This window comes from Piliocolobus tephrosceles, chromosome 10 (assembly GCF_002776525.5).
Source record: "Piliocolobus tephrosceles isolate RC106 chromosome 10, ASM277652v3, whole genome shotgun sequence".
Taxonomy (NCBI): Eukaryota; Metazoa; Chordata; class Mammalia; order Primates; family Cercopithecidae; genus Piliocolobus; species Piliocolobus tephrosceles.
In genome coordinates, this window is record NC_045443.1 from 41,663,807 (window position 1) to 41,676,813 (window position 13,007).

Sequence of the window (13,007 nt, forward strand, 5' to 3'; positions counted from 1 at the left end):
CAGATTTCCTCTATATCTCAGTTAATCATATGCAAATATGGTTGTGTCAGGAATTCATCACTAAACAAGTTAGTTGTGAGATGGTAAGCAGCTGAAAAAAAAAGAGAAGAAAGGAGACAGAAGGGGTAAAAGGCAAGAAGGAAGGAAGGAAGGAAGGAAGGAAGGAAGGAAGGAAGGAAGGAAGGAAGGAAGGAAGGAAGGAAGGAAGGAAGGAGAGAAGGGAGGGAGGGAGAAGGAAGGGAGGGAGGAAGGAAGGGAGGGGCGGAGAAAGAGACGGGGAGGGAAGATGAGGGAGGGAGGAAGGAAGAAAAGAAAGAAGGAAAGAGAGGAGGGAGGGAGGAAAGGAGAGAGGGAGGGAAAGAGGGAGAAAGTGCGGGAGCAAAGGATGTTGGTTACATGATTTCTCTAACGGCAATGTGCTGCTTTCTGGATGAAATACAGAATCAGAGTGAGACTCCGTCTCAAAAAAAAGAAGCATTCAATTTTTAAAGTAGCTAACTATGATTAAAAATGCCTTTCTAAAGAAAAATCTTATGCTACTCTTTCTTATAAAAAGAATTAGATTCAATATTTAATAAATAAATTAGTCTCGGCATAATGGCTCACGCCTGTGATCCCAGCGCTTTAGAAGGTGGAGTGGGACGGTCACTTGAGCCCGGGAGTTTGAGACCATCCTGGGCAACAAAGCAAGACCCCACCTCTACCAAAAGTAAAAATCATTAGCCGGGTGTGAAGGCACATGCCTGTAAGCCTCAGCTACTCAGGAGGTTGAGGTGGGAGGATCGCTTACCCAGGAATTCAAGGCTTTAGTGAGCCATGATCATGCCACTGCATATCAACCATGCCTGGACAACAGAGTGAGACTCTGTCTATACAAAATTAATTAAAAGTGGTAAAGAGAAAAAGTCCTCAGAATTTGAAGACAGATGACATGAATCTGAACCCTGAATTTACTGTTTGCTGCCTGGGTACATGATTTTGAAGGAGTCGTTTGATATGCAAGCTCTTTAGTTTTCTAAACTACAAAATAGGTTATAATAAAGCTTTCATCATCATAGGACTGTTGGACGAAATAAGATCATATATATGACCAGCCTAGGCAACACAGTGAAATCATGTCTCTCCAAAAAAAATTTAAAAAGAAAATAAATTAGCCAGGCATGGTGGTGCTGGCCTGTAGTCCCAGCTACTTGGGAGACTGAGGTGGGGGGATTGCTTGAGCGCAAGAGGTTGAGGCTGCAGTGAGCCATGACTGCAATACTGCACTCCAGCCTAGGCAAAAGAGTGAGATCCTGCCTCAAAAACAAACAAAAACCCATGATATGTGAAAAGCATTTTAAATGCCTCCAAAGAACCATAGTTTTGCTCACGTTACTTTGTACATAGGTTAGAATTCCCTGAAATGCAGAACAAGAAAGAGGGTGGAAGAGGTATCATTAGCCAAAAGATAGCATTAAAAGGACAGGAATGAGGCGGGAGAAATCAATGTTTTTATTGATGTAAAGGACGAAACTTAAAAAATAGATATTTGAACTAGATGTCTAAATATAAAAACTTACTAGTTAATTTTTGAGGATTCCAACTCTGGCACATCACAGGTGCTTAGTAAACGAATATTTACTAAGATTCCCATGTTCAGGGTCAACTGGTATTTATTACGCACCTTACACATACCAGATATTTCATGTTGAAGTGAGTTGCTTTGCAAATTTTAGGTAGAATTCAAATCTTAGGAAAAAAATGAGTGTTCTGTAAAAGCAATTGTGAAGATGGGGAAACTTCTAAGAGTTGAGGTCCTTTGAATGTGTATGTTATTTATCAGTGCACATATAATTTAATTATAATGAACGTTTATGAATGAACAAATTCCTTTTCTTGCACTATTCAGAATAATTTTTAAAGCCCAACAGAAATCAATTTAAAACTGAATCCCTTTTTAGCTACAAAAGTCAGTACCATGATTAGATTTTCTTATATATAGTACAAATGCAACTCAATAAACTCAGTGCTTGCCGAGTCATTCTTTAGTGATGAGTCAGCCTAACGGTGCCCATCAGTTCAGAATATCTAAGCACTTCAGACCATCAGTCAACAAATCTTTCTTAAGCTCTACATTGCCTCTATTTTAGAAGTTTGTGAGAATTCAAGGAAAATAAACAGGCTGTGATCACTAGGCACTTATCGTTGAGAGAAGTATACACAGATACATATATTGAAATCTGAATGAATAAATAACACAGTATATAATAAAGTACAGTAAGGCCTCCTTGCTTAACATAGGTAGGCTCTTGGAAACAGCAGCTTTAAGTGAAATGGCATACAATGAATGTAACCAACTTTAACATAGGCTAATGGCTATAAATAAGGGTTAAGTTATGTCAGCATATTTCTCGTCACAGGAACATCACCAAACTTCTAAACTAAAGACCAAAACACTTCTAATATTAAACATGGAAATAAACGTGAGCTATACATACATTTAAGAACCCTTAATAAAAACAAGCAAGATAATTATTTACCCACGTATTCCAGTTCATGGCTGGAGCCTGACCAGGTAGCCCAGGAGACAAGGCAGGAACCAGCCCTCTCCAGGATGTCATTCCATCATAAAACCACTCACACACACCCACACTCACTGACATTGGGGCCATTTAGACACACCAGTGACTCTACCATACACAGCTTTGGGGTGTGGAGGAAACTGGAGTATCCGGGAAAATCCACACAGACATAGGGAAAATGTGCAAACTCCACACAGACTGTGGCCTCAGTCAGGAATATTTTTTTCTCATCAACATTATAATGAAACAACATGAAATGAAATGATGTTATCTGAGGATGTGTTGTATACTCCAGCTGAACAACTGGATATAAAGTAGTATAAAGTACTAATTGTTCAGTCAGATAAAATAAAAAGAGAATATGAGAAAGTATATGCACACAATAAATTCATCAGGAATTCTTCCCAGAGAAGACAAAAATCAAGCAGAGTCTAGAAGAATGATTAAATCATGAATTGTTAAGTCAAAAAGCTAAAGGCATTTCTGTCAGATTGTATTAGTTTTCTAGGATTGCCATAATAAAGTACCACAAACAGGGTGTCCTGCACAACAGAAACTCATTGTCTCCCAGTTTTGGAGGCTAGAAGTCCAAAATCAAGGTGTTGACAGGGTTGGTTCCTCCTGAGGGCTGTGAAGTACAATTTGTTCCATGCTCCTCACCTAGCTGCTGGTGCTTTGCTAGTGATCCTTGGTTTTCCTTGGCTTACAGTCATATCATCCTGATCTCTGTCTTCATGTTCACATGATAATTTCCCTATGTGTCTGTATCCAAATTTCTCCTCTTTATAATGAAAGCGATCATTATAAAGGGGTGAGACCCTTTATAATGAAGGGTCTCACCCTTCTCCAGCATGATTTTATCTCATCTTAACACATTAAATTTGCAATATTCCTATTTCCAAATAAGGTTACATTCTGAGATGCTCATGGTTAAAATGAGAATGTAAATGTGGGCTGGGGTGTGAGGGTAACACAATTCAATTCATAACTCAGATGAATCATTATCAGCAAAAGAAATGATCACGATAGGTGACCTGCTCAGGGCTAATGGATAAATGGCTACATGCGACCAGGTGACATACAGCCCTGGAAGCTGGGCAGAGAAGTTCGAACTTGATGTGGTGAGCAAGAAGAAGGCACTGGGAACACTCAAGTAGAATAAATGATATTTTATGAATGTTAATCTGGAGAGTGGGTCCTGGTTGGTTAGGAGTGGGAAGAGACAAAGGAGGCAGAGTGTCTAAACAGATGGTGACATGAAGTGAAAAATGACACCTGGAGGCAGGAATCACAATGAAAGAGATTGAATGAATCCAAGAGAAACTAGGCTATCAATAAGAAATTAGGTACTTGGAGGTGGGGTCAGACTATACTGAACTATTTCCCATATTCTTGTTAATTTCACAAACTTACTTTAAAATTCATTAATAAGCCATCAATTACCAATTTTTATAATTATGTGTGGTATGCAATCATATAAATGACTCACTTTTGCAGGACTCTTCCTGTTCTTGGTATAATGTCAAAGGCTTAGATAGGAAAAACGCCACTGGTTTTAAGAAGTTTGGAAATCACAAAAATCTCCATCGTAATGCGCTATTGGACTGACACAGCTGTCATCCCCAGCAACTATTATGTGCTGAAGAAAGAAACTTACAAAATGACTCTGGAAGCCACCATCTAAAATAGAATGCCAAGATAACCCTAACATAATACTGAATAGTGGAAAGTGAGGAAAGAAGATATAATCAAAACATCAAAAGATCCCATAATTTTCACTATCAAGTAAAGACATGTAGCAAAAAACCAGTCTGAAAACCAGGATGTCCAACATAATTTTTGAAAACTTTTATATCTTAGATGTACTGACAAAATACCAAATGTGAGGTAAAATATTTAAAAACATAGAAAGAAATCTATAGGAGATGAGATGGATGGATGGAGATGAATATATAATTTTTTAAAGAGAAATGTGATAAGCATGTAGTTAACAAAAAACTAAGTAGGCCAATATACTTCCAGACATTCTAGATCCCTTATACAGAAAACCTAGAGAAGTCATGCTGTCATAAAATCCTAATATTAAACTATGTTTATAAATATCTGAGGCGTTGTAAAACTCACTGAAGAACAAGAAGTTATCACCTAGCTGGCTGAGATACTGCGGCAAGGGCAAATGGTACAGAAGTTAAATAAGAAAAAGTGGGTCGGGCAGAAAAATTCCTTCTTTAGCTTCAGGTCCCCTAAGCTACTTTCTTTCTCCATCCCTTTGTAGGCAAACATCTAGAAGAAGCCCTCTCCCTTCCTCAGATTCATTTTTTCCCCTTAGACAATATTCAATGTACTCCAAACTGGCTTGTATCACCAACTTTGTACCAAAATCACTATTGCTGTCCTCAGTGTCATCTGTGAGGTTCAACGCAAAGGACATCTTTCAGTCTTCATTTTTCTTGATCTCTCAGACACATCCTACTTTCTTCTTGAAATTCTCTCTTCTCTTGGCTTCTGTGACACCACCTTCTCTTCTCTTTCCTCTTAAATTTCAGCCATGACTTTGCTATCACCATCACCAAACCATGTTTTCTATAAAATGCTTAAGTGTTGCTCAAAACTCTCTAGGCAATCCCTTCCATCTCCTCAACTAACATTTAGATGCCAAAGAATTCCAATTTTTTTTGTCTAACTTAAACTTCCCTTAATGCCAAATTGAAGTATATTCAACTAGTTACTCAACTTAGATGTCCCATAGGCACTCCAAATCCATCATGATTTTCTCACTCAATCTGTTCCCTAAGTGAGCAGCGCCAACATCTGCCTATTTATTAGTCCAGAAACCTGGGAATCAACCTCTAAACCTCTCTCCTCATCATCTGCTATCACCAATTAATCAAGAATGGCTGGTTTTACCTCTCAAATGCTCTTAGATGCATCCACATTTCCACTTCTATTTTTAAGACAAGCCCTCACTGGCTTTCGCCCACTGGTTTGCCTGCATCCAGCCTTACTCCCGTTCATCTTACAGCCGGAGTGATATGTTTAAAACACGAGTGTGACTATGACACTTCTCGGCTTAAAATCTTTAATTAGCTGCCCCTTGTTCTTCACATGAAACTCCTAATCTTTAGTGTGACCTTTAAGATCCTGCTTCTCATCATCAGTCTCACTGGGCACCTTTCCTGTGCTCTCTGCTACTGACCTTCCCTTGGTTCTTAAAAAGTCCTTCTTTCTACCTGAAAGCCCTTAGACATGCTGATTTACCCATATAAGAGATTCTCTTCTTTTCTGCTCTTCCTTCCATGCTTCCCTGACTTTTACTTACCCTTCAAATTCCAGAATAAAACTCTTCTCGTCCAAGCAAAATTTTCCCTAACCCCACCACCCAGATCACATGCCCTATTAACCTACTTCTCTTTTAGAATAGTTGCCACATTTGCAATGAAATGTTCTTTGGTGTAATGAAATGGCCTGTTAATTCTCTTTCTTTCCTGACAGAATATTAGTCATGTATATCTAATTTACTGCTTTACCCATATCTCTAACTTTGCACAAAGTAAGTAGTTAACAAATATTTATTGAATGAATGAATGAATGAACTCCAATGGTTACCAGTGTTATAATAACCATGATCAAGAAAACTGCAGTAAAAATCAATAGTCTCAATTACAGTCATATCATTAAACAACCCCACAGATTTAGTAAATAAAATTGTATGTTATTTACAAACAACAGCTTGCTTATTTTTATGTATAATCACAAGTGTAATTTTTTTAAGGACCAAATATGTAACATGCAAAAATTGCATTAAAAATGTTTAAAAGGGTGTTCCTTCTAAGAAGTCAAAACATCTTCAAAGTTAGCAACTATGCCACAATCAAAGGAAAAACCATATTTGATAAGAATTATTCAAATCCTGAATAATATTTTGTTATTTGGACTAAATAACAAAAGATATATTAGAAGTCCTTATGTATAAAAAATTTCAAGATATCTTGAATTTGATTATATCAATATGTTCAACAAATTTTTCCATCAGTTTCTTATGTTTTGAAGATTATATATTCAAATGACAATTAGTATAAAGTTGTAAAACATCTGTCATTGTATAATGCATTCAAGATGAAAACAGCTGCCAATCTGTGCCACAGATTTTATCCAGAACACTTCCAGATAAAAACTGAGTTGGTCTTTATGATTAGGCCAATTTTCAGTAAGTTTCACTGATAAATAATTTAAGCAAGTAAGGTAATCTAAATATCTGGCCCCTTTCCTTAAACTTCTTTCCTGTCTCAATAAACGGCAATGCCATCCATGTGTTGCTCAGATTCCAAACCTTGGCTCCTCTTGATCAATTCTACGCCACAACAAACTATCTGCAAGTATTTTTGGCTCTACTTTCAAAATGTACTATGAATATACCTCACTCCTCTTCACCTCCTATAGCTTTCCTTATCCAGGCCATCAACATCTTTACCTGAACTACTGCAATAGCCTTCCAACTGGTCTCCAATTTCCACTGCTCCCCACCACACCCAACACCATAGTTCACCTATCACACTGGAGCCAGAACTCTCCTTTTCAATACAAGGCTGAGCATATCACTGTCCTCCTTGATGCAACTCTGAAATCCTTGCAAACTTTCCTACATTACCTGGCCCCTGCCTAATTCTCCAACAGGATTGCCTTGATTTGTCTGCTCCACTACATTTTCCTTCATTTTGTTCCTAGAGCATTCTAAGCTCATTCCCACTTTTTATTCTTCTGGTGGAAATGTTCTATCCGAGATTATTACATGGCTGTTTCCTTTCTTACCGTCAAGTCTCAGGTTAACCACTACTCTCCCCTCGCTCCCTGCCCCAGAGGTTGACCACTCTGAATAAATCCCCAGCCAATCTTTAGTGCATCATCCTGTTTCATTTTCTTCCTATTAATTTTTACTACCCGAAATTGTCTTCTCTAGTTCTATGGTCACCCAGTAATTCTCTGTCTTACCCCCAGAATGTAAAGCTCCTGAGCACAGGATATTTGTAAGTCTTGTTCACCATTTACTCCACTTTACACCAAGCCTAGAAAAATGTTCAGGACACAGTAGGTGCTCACTAAATATTTATTACATGATTGAATATACTTAATAGCATCAAAAGCAGCTCAAAAATTTTTAAAAAGTAATAATCATATAAGTAAAATTCAAAACAAAATATCACATGAATCATGTAGTTTCATGTTATACATATAAACAATATCAAAGGGGCTTGTTATGTGTTAGAAATCTCAAATATTATAATGAAAATACATTAGTTTCCTATGAAAGTTTACCTCTATGTTACATAAGGGTAAAAATCCATTTTTATGTAAAATCTTTTAAGATGAGGAATTTTAAATAAATCTGCATTATGAATGGGGAAGGGAAGCCTTCCCCATTTTTTAATTTATTTTCTTCTGCAAAACTGGAATGATCCTTTTAGGACTGAATCAGTAGCATTTAAAGAAATATTTTGATCCAAAGGTCAATTTAAAAAATGAATACAGATTTTTAAGAAAAAGAAAAAACTATTTAAAGCTAAGGGAAACAACAGAAGTTGGTTTCCCAAGAGCCAACAAATCATCCTGAAGCTAAACAGAACGTGTGTATTTATACCTGAGGTTTTCCATCTCCACAGATCTATGGCACATGCTTGACATGTTGAATGGGTAAGTTTAGAAGTCTCCAAAACTTTCTCTGAATGCCCAAACACCTCCAAATCAATGTTCTGGTTTGTAGAACCCATTAGCTAGTTACACAATTAACAGGAATGATTCAAATCCATACCTCAGGGAAATAATAAATTAACACATCTCATGGACTTCTTCAGGAAGAGTCAAAGCCAGAGCATTTGAAAATGTCATGGGTCTGCTCACTGTATGTGTAGACACTTTCCACGAGAGAATAAACAATCTTGGGTATTAGTTAAGATTTTTAAAAGTAACTAGAAAATGATTTACTCCACTGGAACTATTTACTAAACATTACAGAGCACGAATACAATCACTTAGATTACTTAGAGTAGCAAACAAAAATGGCAGTAGGCACTTTATCTTCCTGTTAAGTGATTGCCTTTGTTACACAACACTGTCTGGAAAACTCTGACTACAATTCTAACTGCAAGCCACAGTAATCATGTCAATATGTGAGCTATCTGAATATCTAATTACGAAAAAAAGAAGGCAATTTCACAGTGGAAGAATTGTTCTAATTCAAGAAACCAGCCATATTAACTTATTAGTCTGACATATAGCAGATAGCTGAAAAACTTTAATTTGAAAGATAATTATTTTTAGCTGATTAACTTGCTTCAAATTAAATTCACCGCTTTTAATGGGACCATCAACTTGACAACCTGGGAAATTAATAAATTTTGCATGCAGTAATCCTAGAAAATTTATACAGCTGAGCTACACATCATTACAAGGATTACCTTCACAGTAGGCATTATCTTCTCGAAGAGCCCTAAAACCATCTCGACAGCTACAAACAGCTCTGTCATTCAGATTTCTGCAGACAGAATTCTCCATGCAGTTATGCCTTTCAGAACAAAAGTCATAACCTACAGAAAAAAAAAGAAATTTATTAAGGTAAATGAAACTATGACAACGCAAATTTTCCTACTTAATATTTTCTTTAATTTTGAAGCTATGACTTGCTAAATAATTTTTAAATTAGTATCTTCATCAACATTTACAGAAGAATCACATGCTGTGAATACCAAAAAGTTCTTCTTTACGTTTAACTCAATTAATTTCTATTTCAGGTTAACTCTATTTCTTCTTTGGTTTTTGACTTTATAAATGCTATCTAGTCTCTAATATTCTAATTATAAACCTCCAAGTATCTGAAAAAAGAAATATTATTAGGGTTCAAAATAAAGATTTATAACATAGAAGGTAACACAATGAGAAGGTAATCTGGTAACTGGAGGTTCAACATTATCAACACCTGTGAGTAAAACTAACCAAATCAGATGAAATGCACCTATTGTATATTTAAGAAATTAGACAGCTTAGCATCCAAAAAAAAAAAAAAAAAAAACTTTCTAAATGTGTTAAAGATGAATATTACATCACTTTAATCTAATTTTCTCTAGAAATCTGCAAGGCAAAGTATGTTCACTTTAAAGAGGAAGAAAAATTTTGAGAAATACAGAGATTTCACAGATCTGAGTCTTTATGAGAGAAAAGAAAAATGGAACATTTTATAAACAGTGACAGCAATCATGTGCAATTTCTCAAGATCTCTTTTTGTGGTCTGAATCCCTTGTTCAAAGATCATCTAAGATGCTGAAATGAAGTCTTCAAAACTGGAATCCATATTTAATGGAAATTACATAATTATATATCATTCACCCATTTTTAAATTGCTTGATGTATATTATTTATCTAGTTTTGCGCTTTCTAATGGATTACTATTTTAGCCTATGTTTAAAAAAAAAAAAAAAGTGGCTGGGCATAGTGGCTCACACCTGTAATCCCAGCACTTTGGGAGGCTGAGGCAGATGGGTCATTTGAGATCAGGAGGTGGAGGCCAGACTGGCCAACATGGTGAAACCCCGTCTGTACTAAAAATACAAAAATTAGCTGGGCATGGTGGCAGGTGCCTGTAATCCCAGCTACTCTGGAGGCTGAGGCAGGAAAATTGCTTCAATCCAGGAGGCAGAAGTTCTAGTGAGCCAAAATTGCGCTGCTGCAATCCAGCCTGGGCAAAATAGTAAGACTCCATCTCAACAACAACAACAAAAACGACTAAAAAGGTATATTTCATGTATCTTAGAATAATCTGATCTACCTATAGGCAAGAAGACTTTTACTTGAGAAAATCATATAGATGGAAGTACTAAATTGGTTCATCTTATCTGTAATCAAATTGGTCTTCATTCTGATTATAATTCCAGAGTTAAAACACACTCCCTATTAATGCAACTATGATGTATAGTAAAATATTATTGGTACAACTTAATAGCCCTTAAGAACAGTAATGTTCCAAAAATGTAATAATGCCATTAAAAAACAGCAGAAAAACAAATGACTCAGTGATTTCTACAAAAATAAAATAAAATAAAATAAAATAAAATAAAATACAGGTTTATTAAGTCCAGAAAAATATAGTCAATAACAGCATTTAAAAATACTTGGCAACTTAGCTTCTTTCAACAAGAGTCTTCACAATCTAAATTGTCATGATTAAAGCTGTACATTTAAAAGTAAAATTCTTAAGAAGAGCAAAAGTTAAAAATGCTTTCTCCTAGGATCTTTTTATTTCCTTCTTCTTTAAATAGCTAAATTGAGATGCCATTTCTTCAAATGTATTCCACTGTCTTTTCATAATGCCTGAGGGAGAACAATTTCAGCTAAAAAGTCATCTTCACTCTCTATTCCAATAGCTCAGCACAACATCAAACTAACTAAAAAGGCTTCAAAAACCACTTTATATTTATTCTATATTAAAGCAAAGTTACTAAAAACTAGCCTACCCCTTAAGATACACAGAGTATTAAGAAACAAAGCTCTAACACAGTGTTAAATTTCTGCATAATGTTACCTGTACTGTCTCAAACAACTTTCAGAGGACTGTGACTAAGAATGGATACCATTTCTCTTACATCTTTTTTTTCGAAACCTTCCTTCGGCTTTTCACTTGTTTGAATTTTCTCCTCTCCCATCTTGGAATCTGCTCAATATTATCTATGCCATATGTGATATGCCACCTCTATTATCATCCATTTTCAGTTCTGTTTCAGTAATGGTGAGACCTCTCATCTCAGCACTAAACATCTTGCACACATACACTATGTAGAGTTTCATTGCTGCAAGAATTTTCTCACTGTAAGATAACAGTGTGATCCAACTTTCACTGTTGTAGGTAAAAATTAGGAAGTGCCTTGCTTTTTACCATATGGGTTTTTAAAAACACAAATACTTGAAAAATTAAAATTTCAGTCATTAAAATTCCAATTTACTATAAACAATGTCAGCTATTTTGATTCATTCTTCCAACAGGTAAGTTGATTGAATCTACTGGCTATTTTGCAAAATGCTAGGGTCAAAAGGCTAACAACTGATGGGTGGAAAATTCAGACTTGATTTCAAGTGGGTTGCTTCTGATCTATAGGGAATAGCTTTAAACAAATCAGAGTATGGGTTGGTAACATAATCCTATTATCTTCATAGTTGCATTTCCATTCATATGTGCTTGGCTTTTGGAGTCAGAAGGCCTGAGTTTACATCTGATCTCTGCCACTTACTTGCTGTGTAAATTATTAACTATACATCAATTAACCTTTCTAAGCCTTCAGTTTTTCTCACCTATAAAAATTAGTATAATAACTACCTTGCAATATGTGAGGTTCAAATGAAATTATCTATGTAAAAGCATAATAACATATTATTTATTAATAACTAAAGTTATTAGAGCACTACTAATAAGCTGAAATTAAATATGTTGAGATCCATAAAAGAAAATTCAAATATTTCTTATAGACAGATGGATGAACCAATTATTTAATACAACCTAGCCTTTCTTTGACTTCCTTCTTTAGGTTTTAACTTCAAGGATATCATGTTCTCTAATCCCTTTGCAAGCTTCACAAAGTTACATAAAGTTCTGTGTTCTTCTATTAAGTGTAGACCTTTTGGTAAAATATAAACATGCATTCCTGTATAACTGGAAAAGTAGGGGAGGAGGGATACAAAAGATTATGTGTAAATAAGAACTATATATATATATATATATATATATATATAATGGTAATACATAATTATCAAGAGAAAGAGTATACAATAATTTTGTGGTGAACATTTATAGGTTTTGCCTAAAGGCATCTATTTCCTTTTTTGTGGAAAAAAAGAATAACCTAGTTATACTGTGGAAGAATCACTCACCCCTACTTTCAGCCCAGATGCTTAAAAGAAAATGAACTCTACTCCTCCACAGGATACAGCCACACCAGTCAATGCAGTCCACTGGCCTGGACACAATAATTTCTTCAGGTCAGGGCATATTATCTACTTCAAGCTAATGAAGACCACTGAAACTCAATTCTGGGATTTTTATTCAGTTTACGAGAATGCTGAGCTTTTTCTTCCACCTACTTGAATGGCATAATGATATGAGCGTAAGAATGTGGGGGTATAGCTGAGAACACATTGAGCCTGAAAACAAAGCTACCTCACAGGAGATAAACTGAGAGATGCATCAAGACAAAGGGATGAGATTTGAGAGTGGAATCAAGCTACACCTGAAGCCAATTTACCCTTTGCTTATTGGGCCTACATATTCCATTTTTTGCAGTTACACTTGAATTGGATGTTCTGTCACTTGTACATGAAAGAATACTAACTTAATTTAGGTATTGTTTGCAAGATAATGGATTATCCTAGTGTTTCCCAAACTGTATCTCATGTATATGGATGAACATA

General features: G+C 35.7%; 1 protein-coding gene across 5 annotated transcripts in view; it reads right to left on the reverse strand.

The window, feature by feature from the left end:
* The window catches only part of NELL2 (neural EGFL like 2), a 402,175-nt gene that overhangs the window by 210,421 nt on the left and 178,747 nt on the right, over window positions 1–13,007 (reverse strand). For all 5 annotated transcript variants that reach the window (XM_023182792.1, XM_023182793.1, XM_023182795.1 and 2 more), the window contains one exon: window positions 9,014–9,142. In XM_023182792.1, coding sequence (XP_023038560.1) covers window positions 9,014–9,142 — 129 coding nt within the window. The remainder of the gene's footprint in view (window positions 1–9,013; window positions 9,143–13,007) is intronic.